The sequence below is a fragment of the Drosophila teissieri genome, chromosome 2L (genome assembly GCF_016746235.2).
Source record: "Drosophila teissieri strain GT53w chromosome 2L, Prin_Dtei_1.1, whole genome shotgun sequence".
Classification (NCBI taxonomy): domain Eukaryota; kingdom Metazoa; phylum Arthropoda; class Insecta; order Diptera; family Drosophilidae; genus Drosophila; species Drosophila teissieri.
Window position 1 is genome coordinate 9,317,937 of NC_053029.1, and position 20,394 is coordinate 9,338,330.

General features: G+C 47.5%; 10 protein-coding genes across 10 annotated transcripts; 6 read left to right on the plus strand and 4 right to left on the minus strand.

Moving 5' to 3' along the window:
- Positions 1–1,264: 1,264 nt before the first annotated feature.
- Positions 1,265–2,466, plus strand: LOC122616223 (transmembrane protein 231). Its single transcript, XM_043791638.1, has one exon. The coding sequence runs from the start codon at positions 1,354–1,356 to the stop codon at positions 2,332–2,334; it is 981 nt and encodes a 326-aa protein (XP_043647573.1). The 5' UTR covers positions 1,265–1,353; the 3' UTR covers positions 2,335–2,466.
- On the minus strand, positions 2,400–3,404 carry LOC122616307 (mitochondrial import inner membrane translocase subunit Tim21). Its single transcript, XM_043791754.1, has 3 exons — positions 3,195–3,404; positions 2,724–3,133; positions 2,400–2,668 (listed from the first exon to the last, which is right to left on the minus strand). The coding sequence occupies exons 1-3, from the start codon at positions 3,322–3,324 to the stop codon at positions 2,498–2,500; spliced, it is 711 nt and encodes a 236-aa protein (XP_043647689.1). The 5' UTR covers positions 3,325–3,404; the 3' UTR covers positions 2,400–2,497.
- Positions 3,405–3,686: 282 nt separating this feature from the next.
- Positions 3,687–4,842, plus strand: LOC122616395 (thioredoxin domain-containing protein 17). Its single transcript, XM_043791873.1, has 4 exons — positions 3,687–3,707; positions 3,759–4,017; positions 4,101–4,182; positions 4,596–4,842. The coding sequence occupies exons 2-4, from the start codon at positions 3,873–3,875 to the stop codon at positions 4,747–4,749; spliced, it is 381 nt and encodes a 126-aa protein (XP_043647808.1). The 5' UTR covers positions 3,687–3,707; positions 3,759–3,872; the 3' UTR covers positions 4,750–4,842.
- Positions 4,836–7,418, minus strand: LOC122616140 (vacuolar protein sorting-associated protein 52 homolog). Its single transcript, XM_043791513.1, has 7 exons — positions 7,190–7,418; positions 6,534–7,135; positions 6,261–6,476; positions 6,050–6,205; positions 5,875–5,993; positions 5,692–5,812; positions 4,836–5,465 (listed from the first exon to the last, which is right to left on the minus strand). The coding sequence occupies exons 1-7, from the start codon at positions 7,332–7,334 to the stop codon at positions 4,836–4,838; spliced, it is 1,989 nt and encodes a 662-aa protein (XP_043647448.1). The 5' UTR covers positions 7,335–7,418.
- A 236-nt stretch (positions 7,419–7,654) lies between these two features.
- LOC122611412 (putative elongator complex protein 4) lies at positions 7,655–9,366 on the plus strand. The gene has a single exon (XM_043784469.1). The coding sequence runs from the start codon at positions 7,928–7,930 to the stop codon at positions 9,242–9,244; it is 1,317 nt and encodes a 438-aa protein (XP_043640404.1). The 5' UTR covers positions 7,655–7,927; the 3' UTR covers positions 9,245–9,366.
- An 83-nt stretch (positions 9,367–9,449) lies between these two features.
- LOC122611416 lies at positions 9,450–19,450 on the plus strand. The gene is given in 7 exon segments (XM_043784474.1): positions 9,450–10,174; positions 15,918–16,207; positions 16,264–17,082; positions 17,138–17,301; positions 17,359–18,542; positions 18,608–18,861; positions 18,927–19,450. Coding segments are annotated over 7 exon segments (3,807 nt in total). The 5' UTR covers positions 9,450–9,468; the 3' UTR covers positions 19,317–19,450.
- On the plus strand, positions 10,466–11,379 carry LOC122611414 (cytochrome c oxidase assembly protein COX11, mitochondrial). Its single transcript, XM_043784471.1, has one exon. The coding sequence runs from the start codon at positions 10,597–10,599 to the stop codon at positions 11,320–11,322; it is 726 nt and encodes a 241-aa protein (XP_043640406.1). The 5' UTR covers positions 10,466–10,596; the 3' UTR covers positions 11,323–11,379.
- On the plus strand, positions 11,512–14,209 carry LOC122611408 (glycosyltransferase 25 family member). The gene is made up of 2 exons (XM_043784466.1): positions 11,512–11,961; positions 12,023–14,209. The coding sequence occupies exons 1-2, from the start codon at positions 11,768–11,770 to the stop codon at positions 13,665–13,667; spliced, it is 1,839 nt and encodes a 612-aa protein (XP_043640401.1). The 5' UTR covers positions 11,512–11,767; the 3' UTR covers positions 13,668–14,209.
- On the minus strand, positions 14,144–15,742 carry LOC122611410 (ubiquinone biosynthesis monooxygenase COQ6, mitochondrial). The gene has a single exon (XM_043784468.1). It carries the CDS (start codon positions 15,672–15,674, stop codon positions 14,241–14,243), a length of 1,434 nt encoding a protein of 477 aa, XP_043640403.1. The 5' UTR covers positions 15,675–15,742; the 3' UTR covers positions 14,144–14,240.
- On the minus strand, positions 19,428–20,359 carry LOC122611415. Its single transcript, XM_043784473.1, has 2 exons — positions 20,096–20,359; positions 19,428–20,034 (listed from the first exon to the last, which is right to left on the minus strand). Exons 1-2 carry the CDS (start codon positions 20,262–20,264, stop codon positions 19,481–19,483), a joined length of 723 nt encoding a protein of 240 aa, XP_043640408.1. The 5' UTR covers positions 20,265–20,359; the 3' UTR covers positions 19,428–19,480.
- Positions 20,360–20,394: the final 35 nt, after the last annotated feature.

Here is a 20,394-nt window from a genome sequence, read left to right on the forward strand (position 1 = left end):
ATTTTTAGCACACATTTTTAATATGCACAAAACACATGTCACACAGCAAGAGCCAAAAAACAAATCAAAAAAAACTTTGTTACCCAATCTGACATGTCACGAATATAAGGTAAATACTCCAATCAAAAGTACAAGTTTTCGGTTAAACAAAACTAAACACGGAACTTGCAAAGGTGACAGGCAATAGAGGATTAGGGTCTTCATTAGAAGTTCTCTTATGGGAAATGCTAAATATTTTATTAATATTAAAATTTCAAACCTGAATTTCAAAAATGTTAATTAAAAGCTTAATATATTCCTTAACTTATTCCACCATTCAGTTTATTGCTATTTGAAAACTTTCTGCTGAAAATCGTGTCAGATATCGTATTAAGTATCCCATTATATTCCATCATTTTCCCCAGGCGAAAGGCCTGTCCAATTATGCACATATATAAAGTATGATTTACTTTTTCTTTTCAGTACTCCGCTTTCAACACTCTTTAAAATAAGCGCATTAACTGCAAAGCTGCAACTTCCGATTTTTACGCGGTGCACACGAAAGCATTTTGAGTCTCCTGCAGCCAAACTGAAAACCAGTTGGCCGTCTTAATTATGAGCAAATGTTGGCCAAGTTATGCGTTCCGTTCTTCAATTTCGTACTTTTCCCCCTCTGTTGCCCCTCTTCGCAGGCTCACTTTTCACTTTAGTCGGTGGGTTGTGCGAGCTTCAAGAGGGCCCGTATCCAAATCCTATAATTATGTGCAATCAATACTTTTTTGGTATCGGCTTAAAGCCGGAACGGATGTACATTGGACGGGCATGGAGTTGGAGGTCCGTCGCAACTGGGAGAGGTTGAGAATGGGCCGGCAGTTGCTAATAAAGCGATTTAGGAGGCGATTCTTTCATGTAGGGAAGAGTAGAGTAAGAAGAAACTTATTTATATATATAGATTTATTTAGGTTTTACAAACATTCAGTTTACCCAAGTGCCCGTTTTTTCATTGATATATTTGAATTTAAAAATATCTATTTCTTTCGATACTTCGCAAGGACTCACTGTTGAATCCTTGTACATATCGATATTCTACATCGACTTATCGAAAGCCATACCATCGTTATGCCGCAAAATTCAAGCCCGCAAACTTTATACATATTTTTTCCTTTAATTTCTAAATAATAAAACAGTGAAATATATAATTCAATCAAATTCGTAATACTTTCATATAAAAAGAGCGTTGAAATAGAATCAGTGGTGGAAATTCTTTTTTGTGCGTTGCCTGGCAACGAAACCAACTTTTCATAGCAAACCAATCATAGTGACAAGTGTCAAGCGAGCAGGTGCTCCGAAAAAGGTTAATTTAAAGAAGCCAAGATGAAGTTTATTCCGCTGCATACGACAAACACGGCGATCGTGTACAAGAACTCGCTGTGCTCCTTTGCCTCGCTTTTGGTGCTGGCCTTCATTGCGCTTTCTGTAATGCTGCCCGTTCTGCTCGTGTCCCTGCTGAGTCCTTATTCTGGCATATCAGAATCGAGGGTCCTGTACGAGCAGCCGAATGTTGAGTTCAACTACGAGTACATATTCGTGGGCACAACGGATCAGGGGGAATTCGAGGAGGATGAATCGCTAGTCGCCTGCAGCAGCTTCAGCCAGTTTAATGCCCAAATGGAGAGTTATACGAACAGTTGCACCACCACCAGATATTGGACAGAGGATGTGGACTATGATGGCGTTACAGATCGGGCGCACTTTCAGCTGGAGCTGCAGGATGTGCCCACGCGATTGGTCAGCTTCAATTTGTTGGTCTTCTTCGAAGCCGAACTGCAGCACAAGTGTGATCTATCGCCTCCGTCCGTGCTGGCACATCAGCTGCAGCTTCCCCTCCACGCTCGCCTAAGAAATGGACACATACAACTGAAGGGAGAGCTTCAGCTGAAGCAATACGTGGAGTTCACTTGTCCATTTCCGGGTCGCAACATCAAGACTCAGTTTCGCCAGGTTCACTTGGACACGAACTCTACTACCGGAAATATAGATCAATTCAAAATGGAATCCCTGCTGGCGCAAGTCAAGGCGAATCCAGCTTATTTCCAGCTGGCCGTTCAGGAGACATACTACAGAGAAACGTCACCCCGGCTGGAACCTGGTCTCAGCATTGACCTGGAGCTGGACGTGCTCCAAGTTGCCGCTCGCTATCATCTTAGCATTTGGGAACGGCTTGGGCAGTTCTGGCTGTACTTCGCTTCCTTCTTCGGCATCTCGTTTTACATTATGAACAAGCTGAAGGACTTTCTCTTCGGACGCCACATCGTTCGCTCCTGGGAGATCATACCCTGGAAGAAGCTCTACTGACACCAATCGGGCGCCATTTTGGAGATGGACAACTTCTCGATTGGCGAATGACTCGAGGCTGGCTGTGGTTGGTTACCCAATGCAATTTCATTGTCAGTCAAATAATAAATATAACAAATGTACAGGAAATTTAAGTGGAGAGCAGGAGATCGGAAGGATCCGCTCACTTATCCCGGCTATTGGACATCAAGGCTAGGTTGCCAAAGGAAGATCCAGCGGCCGCTGGCTCGGGGGCGGGATCAAATGCACGGTTGTCCTCAAGGATGATGGTTGTGCGGGGATAGTGATCCAATTGCACGAACAGATAACGATATTCCAGTTTGCCAGCGTCATTCTGTGGAATTTGTGGATTAGAGGAATGAGGAATGTAAGATTTTAATCACGCCTACCCTTCTGGACTCCAGCTGCACGGTGGCCTTGTTCCTCAGGCCCTGCACATAGAACTGCATCCGCATGTGAGGCTTTCCATGGCGCTCATAGCTGGAGTGCGCCACATGCTGTCTGCGACCCCGCCTGGATGTCTCGCCGAATCCCTTAATGGGCGCACCAATGGCATCCTGTACCCGCGGATCTTCGACCACACGGCTCAACGCATCCGCATATATATTGTTGGGGCTCTCGCTGGAGAATAGCTCCCGGAATATGGCGAAGAACATCACGCAGGTCACCCCCAATCCGGCGATTATAATGGCCGTGTAACTGGCCGTCTTGGTGTTCTCCTTGATCTTCTCGCCAATGGGACGCACATCCGTGGACACCTGGGTGTTATCCTGCGAACGTTGAAGGGAGCCGCCTCCATCTGCATAAATAATATCGTAAATATTCCAGGTGTAACCTAACGAGAAAATTGAGGCACAAACCGCGCGACGCTTCCTGGCGCAGATGTGGACTCCAGTGCATCGCAGCCGCGCATCTTAGCCTGGTAAAGTTGGAGGGGAGCAAATTCTGCCGCTGACTGACCAAATTGCGCAATAAAGCTAACCGTGACATTGTTCAAGTCGAAATCAGTGGTAAAAAACAAATAAATACACTTTATGAAAAAAAGAGTTCTAAACAGCTGTTTAGTTGGGCGATATAAATAGTGTTGGCACGTTTTCTTGCATTAGCGGATTATCGAGCTATTCCCGCTAAAATAGCTATAGCCAGCTAGAATGGTGTATTTATTAGTTCTCAATACATACTTAAGTATACAATATCTTGTATACGAAGCTTCCATCTCTATATCAAAGCATTTACCTTTTATTCCCCATTCATACGTTACAAAATCTGAACTTATAGCTAACAATCTATTATTTCCATTGATAGATAGCTTTGGCTTGAAAATGGCCAAGTATCAGTACGCGCGTAAGCTGGCAACCCTACCATCTGTTACAGTAAGCTTTTTTTACGTCAAAGAGTCAGAAAACCTGATAAATTAGGAGAAGTCCATTCCCCTCCAGAAGCCAGTTACTCCAAAGTTCGCCATCACGTCGCTTCCAACGCTTTTCGGTCGCATTCTCAGACGCTACTGCGCGGTGAAAACTAATCCCAGCAAGATCATGGTGGTCACACACAACGTGAAGGGATACGATGAGTTCTCCAAGAAGATGGAGGAACTGGAGAACGGCAACGAAGCGGTCCATGTCCTCTTCAGCGGCGGCAAGGACGAGAATGGACAGAGCTGGTGTCCCTACTGCGTCAAGGGTGAGAATGCCCTGATCCCAATGCGGCTAACCGCTGGCTATCCGATTTCCAAGCTCATACATCACGCATACGTATTTTTGCAGCGGAACCGGTGATACACGATGCGTTGAAGAAGGCCCCCGGCAACTCGCACTTTGTGCATGTGGATGTGGGCGAGCGGGCATAGTAAGTTAAAACCAACAACTAAAATAACAGCTGCGGTCAGAAAAGCAGGGATTAGTATTTCATGCACTGTGAGAGACAAACATCTGGTAGTTTCTATCCATTATCACAAAAACAGAAGCTTAGTCATTAAAAATAACGTACATATATGCACATTACTCACGTCATTCAGTTGCCAAAACTTGTCATTACATTATTTAGTTCAATACATATGGCAAGGTGGAACTAGTCATTCAGCCTCAGCTGTACGATGATGAAATGAATGCTCGAGTGCTTATTCACACGCCGAGAACATTCATGATAAAAAAACAACCATTAAACACCGATAGCTTTACAATGCTCTTGAGTTGTATTCATGCCGCCTGTTATCACCAAACCGTGGTAAGCAATAAAATAACACTTGTTTTTCGCTGCAGCTGGAAGGACTTGAACTGCCCCTTCCGCAAGGATCCCAACACACATCTGATCTTCTTGCCCACTCTGCTGCGCTGGAAGCAGCCACAGCGCCTGGACGGCGAGCGCTGCTCCAATCAGGATCTCGTCGAGATGATGTTCGAGGATGAGGATTAAGTCTTAAACTTTACAATACATATATTTTGGAATTTTACTCAAGTTGGAATACACAGAAGTCTACACACATTCAATTAAAGCGTCCCTCAGTAATTGCTCTTGTACTTTTTGATCTCCACCATCACTACGTGGATGTTTGTCAGCTGGGCGCGGGCATTGGGCGTGAGGAGCTTGTGGAAGCGGTGGTAGTATTGCACCAAACTGGCCAACGCGAGCTGCAGCAGCTGGGAGCCCGTCAGCAAAGAAGGAAATGAGAGAAGCACCTCTCTGTTCAGCTCCTCCAGAGATTTCTTCCAGTTGGCCGAGAAGCTGGCCACCAAAGCTAGACTTCTTCGCTCCTGCTTCCGCAGCTCATCCATTTGTTCCTTCTCGAAAAAGTGCTCGCACTCCTTGACAAACTGAATAATGCCTCCGAAATGTGGGGCCAGTATCTCTTCAACATATTCTGCACTGCGGGAGTTGAGCTGCTCTCTAAACGCCTCTGCTTCCTTGGAGTTATCTCGCGTGTGCTCCATCAGCACACCCAGAACCAAATCGTAGTTGTTTATTAAGTAGATAAGCTGATCCTTTCGCGTTGGAAATATTGCGGCCATGCGAAGAATAAAGCACTCGACTTCATTTTGCAGTTCCAGAAGCAGTCGGCTTACCAATTCATTAGGAAAATGCTCTGAGATTCCCACAATGGCCGCACTAAACTCTGCGTAGCGTCGTGTTATCTGTAAAATATACGTTTTATATGACAAGGCATTTTGTTGAAGCTAAATGGTTATCTCTTTTGGCCTTCTCTTGACTTTTCTGGTATTCCTTTATTTTGGATTGTCAATTAATTGTTTTTTTATAAATCAAAAGTCGCTATCAAAATCGATTTCGCGTTGTCATAAAGATTATTCCTTTTAGCACTGGGAGTTGTTATCCCATACTAACTTTAGATCGTATACTTACGTAGTGCGGTCCCAATTCCTTGTTGAATTTGGTTGGATCACAGTCATGTATGCTCTGGATGTTTAAGCGGAATACAAGTTCTAAACGTGGCCATATAACCGCTTGCAGGGAGTCCCAGTATCTAAAGTTAAAACGTTTAAATAGTCAATTGTGAGCCGAAATACCGCCCATAAATAGACTCACTTATCCAATGCGGGAACACAACGCTTGTGACACATTAGCTGATAGCGGAAAATGAGATGGATGCACAGAAACATGGCTATGGTATCGAAACAGTCGTGTATGGAGGTCTCCAGATTTTTCTAAGTTCGAGAAACATAAGTGATTTACATTTCGGGAATGAAAACCAATTACTTACAATCATCAGAGTTAGGGTTTTACCCATGATTTGGTTGAACAAATCTTGCGCTTGGGTGCCGCGAACCATAAAAAACTCGGTGACAAAGAGGTATTCCCGACAGGCATTATCTACTAAGGCGTATTGCTCAGACCGAAAGAGAGCTTCTACTGTGTACTGTTTAATATTTAAAATTGATCTCCTTTGTAAGTGTATGAACCATATATCTTACTCGATTCTTGAGCTGCGCATGTGGCACTATAATAGGTGCCTCCAGCTGCTGGTTAAGTATATCGCCTCGTTTTCCTATTGTGAAAATGGTGCTCTTGTGCTTCAGACTCGTTGTCTTGGAAAATAAACCTTTGGATGCATTATCCTCGATGCCCATCAGATCATCCTTTGTGCAGGATTCCTCGAATTTGAGGCTCGTCAAGCGTGTGGAGTAACTCTGCACAAAAGTTATGAAATCAATAACACTTATGCTTTCACAACATTGCAAACAAACCTTAAAATAGCTATAGTATATTTTGCCCATCGTATCGATGTATTCGCTGCATATTTCCTGCGCCACATGCCGCTCATTGGACAGGATGAACTCGAAGAAGAATTTGTGCTTTAGCATGGCGTTCTGCGGAATTTGGTAGTTTGTCATGGGCTTCCGGAACTTGTAAATCTGCTCCAGCAGATAGGAGCGAATCTTGGCCATGGCTTTGAGTCGAAGCTTCTGCAGCACATCGCTCACATCGCTGGTGGACTTGGACTCGTTGAAGCTGAGCTCCTTGACCAGTGAGAGTTTGTGATTCAGTACATTCAACTGAGTGCTGAAATCCCGCTCCGTAACCGGCGTTTCCATTATTATGTTGATCATCTCCTCGGACACGGCCATGTCCTCGATAAACTGGGATAACTGAGCCTTGACCGATTGACGATTGGTCAGTTGGAGCGACATGGATACGGATTTTCTTTGGAGCTGCGTGATCTCAGTGCTGATGTTGTTCAAAACGCTCTGGAAGCTCATCAACATATTTTCCATACGCTCCAGGACATCGTCGCAATCGTTTATCTGATTGTGCAGGTTGGCAATATTCTGGGATTCCGCTATGTAGTCTGTTCGAAGAGAGAGATCATTAGTTAGGTTTGCATATGGAACGTGGGACTTACCTTCTATGGACTTATTCTCCACCTCCTTAAACTCTTTTTCAATCTGTCGTGAATACTGTCGCAGATCTGTGGTGTTTTTCAGAATCTCCCGCACCTCCTCGTTGTTCAGTTGTTCCGTCATTTGCGGCGACGGCACCTCGGCCATTTTTTTGTTGCTTAAAGGTATTTTTTCCAATTGTTTTCCTCAACTACCAACAAAAAAAAGTATGTCATCAAAACTGCAATGGAACTTGGCCAAAACATCTGTTTTTGTTATCGAAGTGAGCTGGTCTTTTCAGAAGCCCCTAATGATAGTTTAAAAATTTAAAATATTAGCTAATTTTGGTGTTTGGGAACGAACTCTGAAAAATTTCACTTTTAGGTAATTAACTAACATTAACATTAACTAATACACTCTATATTATTTATTTGTACTCAAGATTAACTGCAAAGCAATCGATGAGTTTTATTTCTGACTCCAATATCCTATGACGTACATAGTATTTAGCAAATTATACAACATTAAAAACTAATTTATTTTTTAGCAATAAAAACTAAACTATCGCGTTGGCCAGAATTGGCGAAATAACAGCTGTTTGTACCATCGATAGACAATTGGAGAGTGTGCCTCCATTGGCAGCCATCGACTATAGATAATATCTATCGAAACTATCGAAATAGAAGTTTACGCGAAGAGAAGGAAACACAGAGCGAAAAAGAACGCAGAAAATAAAGGTTAGCGAAATCCGTGCGACGAAGATGACCAGTTTCCGCAAGCGCACCGTGCAGAAGCCGATCCGCGGCACCCGCACCTCGCCGCACACGGCGCAGGTGATCACCTCCAGCGGAAATCCCTCCTTGGACGTGGTTATTGGCGGAGGTCTGCCCATGGGTTCGATCTGCCTAATCGAGGAGGATCGCTTTATGACGCACGCCAAGGTGCTGGCCAAGTACTTTCTGGCCGAGGGCGTGATCTCCAAGCAGGAGATATTTCTGGGGAGCTTGGATGACATTCCGGCCGAGATGCTGCGTCGTCTGCCCAAACCGCTGACCGAACTGGAAACGGAGGTGGAGCAACGCCAGGAGCAGGCGCAGGAAGCTGATGGCGCCGAAAATGGCCTAAGGATCGCCTGGCGGTACAATGATCTACCGCTGGTAAATACAGAGCATGCCACAGCCAAGATCGGGCACCATTTCAACCTCATGGAGCAGATGGACTCGATGATGCTCTACTACGCCAATACTACCATGTGGGATGATAGCCAGAAGGAGCAGGACATTGTCATTGCCGAGGAGTTCTCCAAGAGCAGCTCCCCGACCACTCCATCGCTGGAGCAGCAGCCCGTGGAGGATGCCCCACCGATTCCAGGCGAGGAGACCGCTCCGCAGGAGAAGGTTCCACCCCAGGAGGAGAACTCTACCAACAACAACAACAATAATAATAACAACAACAGCAGCAGCGTGACCAGTAGCACAAAAACAGGCAGCCAGGAGTCGCAGTCGCAGGTCTTCCACAACCCACGCTACGGAGGACTGCTCAACGATATCCAACAACTGCTGCGGGACGAGAGCTTTGTCGCTGGGACCAAGAAGAACCTGTGCCGCGTCTGCCTGACCTCGTTGGGATCGCCGCTGTGGTACGACGACCACTTCGGCGAGGATCTAATCAAGTTCCTCACGCTGCTGATGGCCAGTGTGCGGAACTGCAACTCCGTGTGCCTGATCACGATGCCCATGCACCTGATTGCCAAGTACGATGCCAGCCTGGTGCCCAAGATCCGCCAGCTGGTGGACTATGCCATTGAACTGGAGTCGTTTGCCGGTTCGGAGCGTGAAACGCATCCAGCCTTCAAGGAGTACAGTGGCCTGCTCCATTTGCACAAGATGTCGGCCCTCAATACGCTGGCCGTGCACATGCCGGACACCACGGACCTGGCCTTCAAGTTGCGCCGCAAGAAGTTCGTCATCGAAAAGTTCCACCTGCCGCCGGAGCTGCAGGAGTCATCTGCCAAGCCGGACAATTGCATCTCCGGTCTACTGAGCAATTCCAATGCCACAGCCTCGCTGGATTTCTAGCTGTCAGCGGAATTAGAAACTAAGTGCGCGTATGTAACCACGAAACAACTAAATTGCATAATAATAAGCCAAGTAAATGCATTAATATATCAGCCCTGATTTTGTACCATTTTGAAAACAAACCGCTCTTCTCGTCTCATCGTTTATCGATTGTCTGCACTGCGAACAGCTGTTCGCTTGGGTTATCGGTGTGTGTTTGGGCACGGGACGCCTAAAATGTAAACATGTCGGAATTGAATCGTATTTTTAGTGATTTAAAAGTTTACTATCAGCCGCATGTGCAGTGGGTGGATGTGGAGGACTGGTTGTACGGCGATGAAGCTGAGGACGAACCGTTGCAGCGGCGGGCCAAGAAGTTCTGGTCCATGGCCATGTGCCTACAGGACATTGGCCACCAGGAGACGCAGCTGCAGTTGCTCCGGGATTTGTCCGGCGTCATACGGTCCATGCGAGACGAGAACCAGGCCAGCTATAGCAACACCCACGACAATTGGTCCAGTTTAATCGGGGTTTCTCCAGCGCAAGGCTATCTGGCGTACATATATTCGCTTGTGAGCCTGGTCATTCCGCCCGAGCATGTGCAACAGGCTGCTCCGAAAACCCTAAATGAGAACCTCAATCTGCAGCTAGCCCTCAATGCGGCGAGCACCTACCTGCTCACTCTGACCATTCCTGGAGCCAAGAGCTTTGGCGTCTTCGACGAGGATGTGATCGAACAGGTTCTTAAGATCTTCCGGCTGCTGGAAGTGAATAACAACAAGAGCGTTCGTGCAAACATCATCTGGATGTTCTTCCTGACCATCTGCGATGATCTGAAGATCGTCTTTCGCTATGTGCACTTCAAGGAGCACCTTAAGCCGCGCGACAGGATCATTCGCTGCCTGTTGGAGGTGCTCTACATGAACTTTAAAGTGGGATATCAAAATACATGTAAGTGTAGCCCATTATGTTATAAAGTGACTTCCATTAATTTAAAAAGAAGAACAGGCAAAGTTTCCATTTTATGCTAACAAAGTTTCGGCGCCAAAACAATTTTTTGATGACTACTAGTTTACTATAGTCTTGTAATGTACCCGAGAGTAGTATATTTTTTAAATCTCATACGTAATTATTTATAATGAATAACCAGTTTATTTATATTTAAGTTTAGTCGCAAAACTATTATTTTTTAAGAAATTCCGCACAAACGTTATTGCCTATCGATTGTCTGGGGTTATTTTCAAACAGCTGATTTAAGTAGGTGTGTACACACTGTAGCACACTTAACGACCTGAAGATTATACAAACAAGTGCAAAAATAAATGAAAACCTAAAGGAAGTTAGCGTTAATTAATACAAATACAGAATTGACGATGCTGCGCAGCCTTTGTGCCCTCCGTGGGCAATGCCAGCAGCTGTTCAGGAGCACCATCCGCCCTCAAAACTCAGTCCACAAGTCACAACAATTTTGGCGGATGAAGTCGACGGATTCTGCGGAGGAAGCTGCCCGGAAATTGCGTGCGAAATCCACACTTTACTACATAACCGCCGGCGGAGTGCTGATCGTGGGTCTCAGTTATGCGGCAGTGCCGCTGTACAGCATCTTTTGCCAGGCCTACAGCTACGGAGGCACCACCTCGCAAGGGCACGATGCCGAGAAGGTGGAGCACATGAAAAAGGTTGAGGATCGGGTGCTGAAGATCCGCTTTAACGCCGATATTGGATCCTCCATGCGCTGGAACTTCAAGCCGCAGCAGTACGAGATTAAAGTGGCGCCTGGTGAGACTGCCCTAGCCTTTTACACGGCCCGGAATCCCACGGACAAGCCGGTTATTGGCATTAGCACGTACAATGTGATCCCGTTCGAGGCGGGCGCCTATTTCAACAAAATCCAGTGCTTCTGCTTTGAGGAACAGCAACTGAATCCCCACGAGGAAGTGGACATGCCCGTCTTTTTCTACATCGATCCCGAAATCATGGCAGATCCGGCGCTGGAGACTTGTGACACCATCACCCTTTCGTACACCTTCTTTGAGGCGAAGGAGGGCCTTAAACTGAACTTTCCCAGCTACGCCAAGCCTCATGCGGCAAGTGCGTGAGGGAAAGGTGGTTACGACTTTGTTTTGAAACAATAAATATTTGTTATGCCAATTCTAGAGTGTTTGAGTCGTTCTGTATTCTAGTTCATCTTCAAACCGCTGTATGGAGATATGAATTTAAAGTTAGTTAAGAACTATTTTCAAACTAAAAGTTGAAAGGAACGAAAATGTTCAAGACTTCAAAACATTTTCAACCGAAATTGATTTAAAACCAACGAAATCGATAACAAGCGATAACACCGCCGCACAGTTTGAGAGGCGCCACAGCTGATGCAGTTTGAGGGGCACTCCATCTGGAGCTGGAAAAGAAGGAGGCAGTTTATTAATAGATAACGCCGAATCTGATTCCCCGGCGCATTTCAAACGAACCGGACGCTTCCGCTCCGCCAGATTGTACACTGTGACCCCTTTGAACCCAGCGATGTGTTGAATCGATGACGTGGAGATGAATAAACAATTTATATTCGGCCTACTCCTCGCTTGCATTTTGGTGTGCATTTCAGGACAGGATGAGGAGGATTACCAGGAGCCGCCAGCGGTGCTGGTTGCCCTGCTGGTGCGCAACAAGGCCCACATACTGCCCATGTTCCTGAGCTATCTGGAGCAGCAGAACTACCCCAAGGAAAGGATAGCATTTTGGTCAGTAAACTGATTTAAATATGGAATTGAGAATCTTACCTGCGGTTTCGAAACATCTCAGGTTGCGTTGTGATCACAGCAACGATGACAGCATACAGCTATTGCGGCAGTGGCTGGATAACTCGGGGGATCTCTATCACAGCGTGAACTACGAGTTTAAGCCGGAGGAGCAGAGTTTTCTCAACGAGAGTTCACCGTACGAGTGGCCCGCATCGCGTTTCAAGCACCTGATCGCCCTGAAAGAGGAGGCCTTTCAGTATGGTCGCGATATTTGGGCTGACTTTGTGTTTTTCCTGGACGCCGATGTCTTGCTCACTTCGAAAGACTCGCTGACAGTCCTCACCCGTCTCCAGTTACCAATTGTGGCTCCCATGCTGATCTCGGAGAGCTTGTACTCCAATTTCTGGTGCGGCATGACGGAGGACTACTACTACAGGCGCACAGATGAGTACAAGGAAATCTACCACGTGAAAAAGCAAGGAAGTTTCCCAGTGCCGATGGTCCACACAGCCGTTTTGGTGAACATGAACCACAGAGCGGTTAGGAATCTCACTTTCGACAGGAACAAGCTGGTGGAAATGCAGAAAAGCAGGCAACAAGAGCCACTGTACGATGGACCAGCCGATGACATCATTGTGTTCGCCATATCGGCCAACAGTTCGGGCATTCCTTTGCACATCTGCAACGATATAACCTTTGGGTATATACTGCAGCCATTGGAGCCAGGCGATACCTTGGACCACGACATACAACAGCTGGTGAACCTCAAGAGCATCATGGTCAATGACCTCGGTGCTGTGCCTCCTCTGCTGAATGTCTACAAGCATTTGGAAAAGAAACCGGAGAAAAGCAAGCTCTCCCTGGACCGCATATTTATGATTAATCTGAAAAGACGACCCGTGAGGCGGGAGAAAATGGAACGGCTCTTCGACGAGATCGGAGTAGAGGCGGAGCACTACCCGGCTGTTGATGGCAAAGAACTAACCACGGAACGGCTGCTGGAGATGGGCGTACGATTTCTGCCCGGCTACGAGGATCCCTACCACCATCGCGCCATGACAATGGGCGAGATTGGCTGCTTCCTGAGCCACTACAACATCTGGGTGATGATGGTGCGCCAGCAACTGAAGGAGGTGCTCATTCTGGAGGACGACATACGCTTCGAGCCGTACTTCCGACATAACGCAGTCAGAATCCTAAACCAGGCCAGAAACGTCGCGGAGTACGACCTCATTTACTTTGGCCGCAAGCGTCTGAAGGAGGAAAGTGAGCCGGCAGTGACGAACGCGGATAATCTGGTGCACGCCGGCTACTCCTACTGGACATTGGGCTACGTAATTACACTGCAGGGTGCTCTGAAGCTGCTGGCAGCCAAGCCGCTGGACAAACTCATACCGGTGGATGAGTTCCTGCCCTTGATGTTCGATCGGCATCCCAACAAAACCTGGACAGAAGCCTTCCCCCAGCGGAATCTCGTTGCCTTCAGTGCCTCGCCACTCCTGCTGTATCCCATTTACTATACAGGCGAACATGGCTACATTTCCGACACTGAGGACTCGCTACAAATCAGTGTGGATACGAGTGAAGACGGCGATGCCAGGCTAAAAAGCGATCGAGAGCAGGTATTCGATCACGAGCAGGACTTCAAGCTCAATCCGGAACTGAAGCTGGGCGAGAGCTTGTCCAAGAGCCACCAGGAGCTGTAAATACCTGCAACTTCCGAACAAAACCATGCCAAATTTTACCTAGACTAAGTTAGGTTTAGCTTGCCAACTGCCAAATGTGCCTTTAACCCGAATCCACCAAAAATATCCACAACGAATGCTAGGTTAAGTTAATTATCTGGCCTAATATTTTGTGCAATTTTCCAAAACTTTTTAACTCGCCAAAAATGTTCCTAAATGACAAAAGTTTGTTATCTATAAGATAAGAAATTTATATATTGTGTTTAAAATCTCATAAATTTTATATCAATCTATGTTTTTGTTATATAATAATATTTTGAACTTAAATTGAAACCACCAGTCTTGGTCCGAGAAGCAATATTTCTTTTGGAATAGACATAGGCATCTCAAAACTGTAGATCAGTCGAATAGTTGCACAAGTTATTGGCCGAATCCAAACGATAGACTAATATTCCAGCAGCATGCCATTGACCTAGCCATTAAGTAGGTTCTAAACATTATATAAACTCTGACTTTATTCCGCTCACAAGTGATGTGCAAACAGTAAACACTTAAGATTTAAATTCCCCATTGTAACCATTTATTGTCGCTGCTCTACTGACCCATCGCGCCGCGCATGAACAAGTTCTTGACGGGCGGCAAGTTCTGGGTGAGCTGAAGTCCCAAACTCCGCAGCAAAACCACCGGACTGAACTGCGTGGAGTAGAGCGTGTGCAGTCCATGCACGCCCAGCATGATGGGCACATTCTTGGCCAGACACTTGCGCTCGTACTTGACGAGGTGCTGCTTGTCGCCGAGCTTAAAGCCAGCGTATGCTCCGGCTGCCAGCGATTCCACCAGAAACCGCACATCGCTGAAGCCCAGATTGACACCCTGGCCGGCGAGCGGATGCACTCGATGGGCGGCATCGCCAACCAGAGCGGCTCCATTGCAGACGTACGACGAGGCGTGCAGGAATCCCAGTGGAAACGTGGCACGGGACTTGTCCTGCACGCCGCACACCCTTGGCGGGTACTGCACCTGGTGCTGGCTGGCATTGTGACCGAAGAGGGAGTTCAGAGCCTGAACAGCCTTGTCTGCGAGCTCGACGCGAGGATACTGCCTGCAGAAGGCTTCGTTGAGGGCGTCTACGAATTCCGCCGGGGGAAGGGCTTGCAGCATTTTGGCCTGCTCATTGGTGGTGCTCCAGACCAGGGAACTCAGCCTATCCGTTAGGGGCAGCAATGCCACTGGTCCGTTGGGCAGGAACCTCTGCCACGCCACGGAGTTATCACATGCATCTTCGCCGAGTTCCAGCGTGGCCACCAGGCCCATCCGGTCGTAGTTCAGCGAAAAGACATCCACGTTCATCTCTTTTCTGACCACAGAGTTGGCGCCATCCGCTCCAATGAGCAGGTCGCACGAAAAGGAGCGTCCATCCTGTAGCTGCAGCTCGGAGAGATTGGAGTTCGAGTCCTTGGGCAAGCGGACGCACTCGATTCTGGCCTTGTTGAGGATCTCCACATTGGCAGCTTCCTTCACACGCGCATAGACCGCATCCAGGATCAAGTCGTTCTCAATGATGCAGGCCACATCGCTGGCAAAGTTATCGTGCTGGAACTGGATCAGGGCATCCGTGTTGGACTCCCACACCTGCATCTGCTTGACGGGCTTGTAGCGCGCAGACTCGATGTGCGTCCACGCATCTATGGACTTGAACAGCTCAATGGAGTTGTGGTTGATGGCGGATACGCGATTTTGGTATGGCCCAGTGGGATTAAATCCCCGGAACTCGGGAGCACCCTCCAGCAACAGCACCTTCTTGTCCGCCAGCGTGGAATTCTTGGCCAGAGCGGCGGCCAAAGTGGTTCCCACCAGACCGCCGCCTCCAATGATTATATCAAAGTGCTCGGTTGCCGGCGATTGTGTGGATTCACATCGGTTAGTGGTCATGTCAGTGGAGGATTTGCTGGCCAGCAGGCGGGCGGATAGAAGGCGCGACTGGCCCGCCGAAGCCAGCGCCCCTTGGATACGTAGTACACCCAACATCTTCCGGAATTTCAAAAGTTGCCCGTAATTTCACGATTATTTCATTATTTTCCCTTGTCCGCTAGTGATGCACGAAAAACGATGCAGTTATCGATTCCTTTCCTCTCACATGCTGGCAATACTGCACCAAAACTATCGAATTTCCGATTATTGGTTAACGGACTTTTAAATGATAATATTTTTGTAAAAACTATCTTTTAAGATAAGCGTTTAAATATTTACTAAATTTACTGTACTTTCCAGGTGCTCCCGGCTTGCATGGCAAGTGTTTTGAGCTCTTCGGGGAAATAGCAAACGAACACAATGGAGATGTCTACGAAACTCTTCACTTGATAATGCGACAGACCTTTCCGATGCACGTTTATACGGACAGTCCCCAGATAATTGGAGCAGGACGTCGAGGAGGAACGATGCAAAACGGGGAGCACATATCGGACTGGTTCATCCAACTCATAGACAAGTATCCCGACATTGTGATCCGTATCCTGCACTTTTACATTGAGTGTGTGGTTCCAACCCCATTAAAGCGGTGAGTAAATATGAAACTCCACGAAGTATTTGTACTTACCCGTAATCTATAACCTTTCAGTGGAAAAGCAACGACGAGAAGGTGGCTATAGGCTATGCAGCCAAGTACGACAGGGTTCTGTTCACCAAGTGCAACAAATCCTGCGCAGATTTTGTCCTGGAAGCCGTAAAAGCAGACGATGCTGTGGGCATTCAAACGCGTGCTCTGGATCTGATCGAGAAGATCCTCTTGCAGCAAAGCGAGGTGGAGTGGACCATCTTCCGCTACGAGGTGTCCAAGGTACCCAGGGAGGTTCTGCTCCTGAGGGAGGTGATGCGTTGCCTCAACGATCGCACATTAACTGTTCGCCGGAAGGCGTGTCAAGTGCTCATCCTGGCCCTGAAACAAGGATCTCCCATGACGAAAAAAATTCTACAGGAAAGCATTCGTTTCGTTCAGTTTGAGGATACTGATGTGGAAGCTTTGGCCGAGCCTTCTGCCGAGCAATACGAGCTGCGTTTCGAGAAGCCCGGTATCGTCCAGTATGCCTTCAGTTTTCAGGGACATGAGCAACTGGAGACGGAGGTCAAGAACTTGCCACAAACGGTGTACCAGCGTTTCCTGGCCGCGGATAATGGTTTGGCGCGATCCGCTGGCATAGCTCTACTAGAAAGACTGGTCCTAGTCAATCCCCTGATCATCTATAACACAAATTTCGTGAAGGAAACCTCCTTGCTGGCCGTGGATCGCTTGGCTTCCGTGAGGAAATCTGCGCTGGATACCATAGAAACCCTGCTGGAGGCCTATTCCAATTGTTTCGCCCTGATTTGTGTGTACTGCCGGATTTGGGCTTGCTTAATGAGCGATGAGGATGTGGCGCTCCAAAAACTGGCTATTTCGGTGGGATACTATTTGAAAGGTTTTTAATTTAATTGACGTTGTAACTTCTTTTTAGAGCTTCGATAAAATGGTTTTGAAAAACATTCAGCCCCTGGAGTATTCCAACGAACCCAAGCACTTTATGCCCTGGCGAATCATCAGCACCCTGCTGATGACACAACCAAGAGCTTATCTTCAGGAGAGGTTCGCTGTTTTACTGGAACGGGAACCCATAGTAACGTAAGTTATACCAATGCAAGAATCTAGAGGATAATGTGTCTCCTTATACATTTGCAGACCCAGACTAGTAAACGTAATTATCTCACACTTATCCACGTCCATGGCCACCGATGCCTGGGGATTGCTGCTGTTCCTCTCCAGCCGGATAACCAACAACATGGACGCACTGATTGGCATATTCAATGGCCTCTCCTCCTACAACATGAAGTCCAATCAATTTCTGGCCCTGCAGCTCATCATTGGCTGCCTGGGGAACTTCTCCAAGCCAGCACTTAATCAGCTATTCCAAAAACTCTTGAATGCCCTGCGTACGGGCAGTATTTGGCTGGGTATCATCTCGAGTGCCGTCAACTTGCTTAACCAGATCCATCACCTGTCCACCAGCCAGTCTCCTTCGACAGCCTCCGAGCTACCAGACTGGCAGCTCACTTTGCTGGAAGATCTCACCGAGGGCATTCTGACCAGTGCTCAAAATTTCCAGGAGGAACACGCCCGCCTGCAGTGCTTGCTGGGTGCCTATACAGAGCTAATTGTGATGGTGCCGCAGGATGTGGACAATCGGATCGTGAGCATTGTGTTTAAATACCTGCAGGAGTGCACCAAGCTCAGTGAATCGGAATTCGATTCGGATAACGAGCGCATGACCAACTGGATGATTGTGATAGCTGGTCGTTTGTGCCTGAGGGAGAATCATCTGGCCAATACCGCATCCAAGCTGTACAGAACCATTCTGACCAAAAACGACCGACCTCAGATCATCAACACCACTCTAATAGCGCTCAACGATCTCGGCAAAAAGCACCCAGCCATTCTAGAGAGTAACTTTCAGGCGATTCTGTCGAAGCTCCATTCGAAATTTGCCATGACCAGAGTGCGCACTTTTCGGTGCGTAAAGGATGTGATTCTCTCCGGGAACATCAAGCTCAAGGGTCCCATTCTCATATCCATGCTGGCTGGTCTGGTGGATGAAAGTGCCGAGGTGGCCAGGGAGGCGGATGCCTTCTTCACTCGCTACAAAAGATTGTACAACAAAATGTTATTCGATCACTGCCTGAAGGAGTGTCCCTTCGATCTGAATGGTCAGGCTATTTTGAGGGGCGTGCGGACGGATGGCAACTACAAATCACCTCTCAAGGGTCCACAAATGGCCAAAAATCGTAGGTTGCTTTACAATCACATTATGTCTTCGGTGGATGAGAACGCGCTGTTGCTTTATTTTGGCCAATTAAAACTACTGGCAGGTGAGTAAAGTTATCTTATATTTCAATAGAAAGCTTTGGTAAATGTATATTTATTGTTATTGTAGAAAAAACCAGAGATAGTGCTTTCATCAATAATCCTGGCGCCCTAATCGTGGTTCAGGATATGCTCTTCATCATGCGGCGCATTTGTTATTGCACTAAGGGAAAGGGAAAGGAGAAGAGCTCTCGGGGCGAGGGCGACAACAGCGATGAAGGTGAAGATGGGCCATCGGAGGCACCACCACCACCACCTAGACCAGAAGCAGGAGAGGCAACGGCCAGAGGAAGAGGCCGAAAGGCGGACTTGTCCGAGGAACCAGTATGTTTAGCTAACTTCTACTGATTAGCTTTTCCCCTTTAAAACATGTATAAATTTCTTTATAGCTCAAGCAACTGGAACGGTGTCTTCGCTATGTGGAAGAAACCCATCGCAATCTTAAGTCCGTCATGGATCCCGAGCTCAGGCACACTTTTGAGTCCTTTTGCCGTGCGCTGGCCATGAGATTCCCCAACTACATTGAGTTCGCTCAGCCCGCGCAGTTCTGGCAGAAGTTTAGATCCTCAAAAGCTCCGAAAGGAAGCAAAAAGAAGCGACGACGCATGGACGAGGATGAAGACGAGTCTGATGCGGATCAGGAGTCGGGGAGCGACAGCGACAGTGAGATGCCGCTGGACAGGCACAAATCCACGCCGGCTGGCTCCCGTTTGTCCCAACGGAAAACCAGCTGCGATATGCTTGTTACGGAATTGATTTTCCAGCCACCCGACTGGTAGTTTCCATTTTCTTGACCTTACCAACAGAATTGGTTAATTATTTTGTTTTATACAAATCGAATATTGTATTATTTTGCATTATATTTGTACATATCTTTAAGACCGAAAACCAAAATTGATTTGGTAATTGTACTGCCGAGATATTCTTGCATTTCATTTAATAGTTAATAATAATCCTTGCTGTACTCGCAAATTTTCTCCAAAATCTTCTTGTAGCCGCGCAAGAACTCGTCGAGAACCAACTGGCCCACTTGCACTTCGTTCAGTCCCAGCTGCTCGGCTTCCGTGGCCTGGATGAGCATGCATTCCAGCAGAGCCGCGTTGACCGGCTGGACGAAGAGGTTCCGCTCCCTGCGATCATCCGGCCTCACCGGAACGATTAAGTTAACGGGCTGCGTCTCCGCCGGAGGCTTCATTGCCCTGGCTGGAGTGGCGACGGTCGCAATGGGGCGGGACATGGGTATGTTCATGGGCACGGCCATCGTCTGTTTGCCAGCTACTAGGCCAAAGGTGGGGGGCGTCACTAGCGCTTTTCCGGGCAACGCCACAGCCGATCCGGCAACGTGGAGCCCCTTCACCTGGACATCGATGCCCGCCTTGGCAGCTGCAGCAGCTGCCTTTGCGCTCATCGCAGCCGCCTTCTGCCTTTTCGCGGCACTGGAGTTCTTGGCGCCGGAGTTGGCGTCCACCAGCTTGCGCACCTCCGTGTTCCTGCAGCCTGATTACAGGGTATGTGAGAAAAAGAGCAATTTAAGGAATATATAGAAGTGACATCTTACCAATGCAGCGGCAGAACTTGGTGCAGATCGCCATGGATTGGTAGCAATCGCAGTAGTTCTTGATGCACTGCGACCTCTTGCAGCAGCATCCTTTCACGCCACCTGGCGCTTGTCCCTTGGCCTTCCTGCTCTCGGTCCTGTCCACATTTTTCTTCTTGGGCGTTGACATGGTGCTGCCTAAATCTTTTCCACCAATGAATTGAATATCTTATTTATGACAGCTCACTTTAACAGTCAAAGTCGAAATATTAGTGTTAAAAAAGGGAAATTCGAATAGGTAACCCAGAAATAAAACAGCG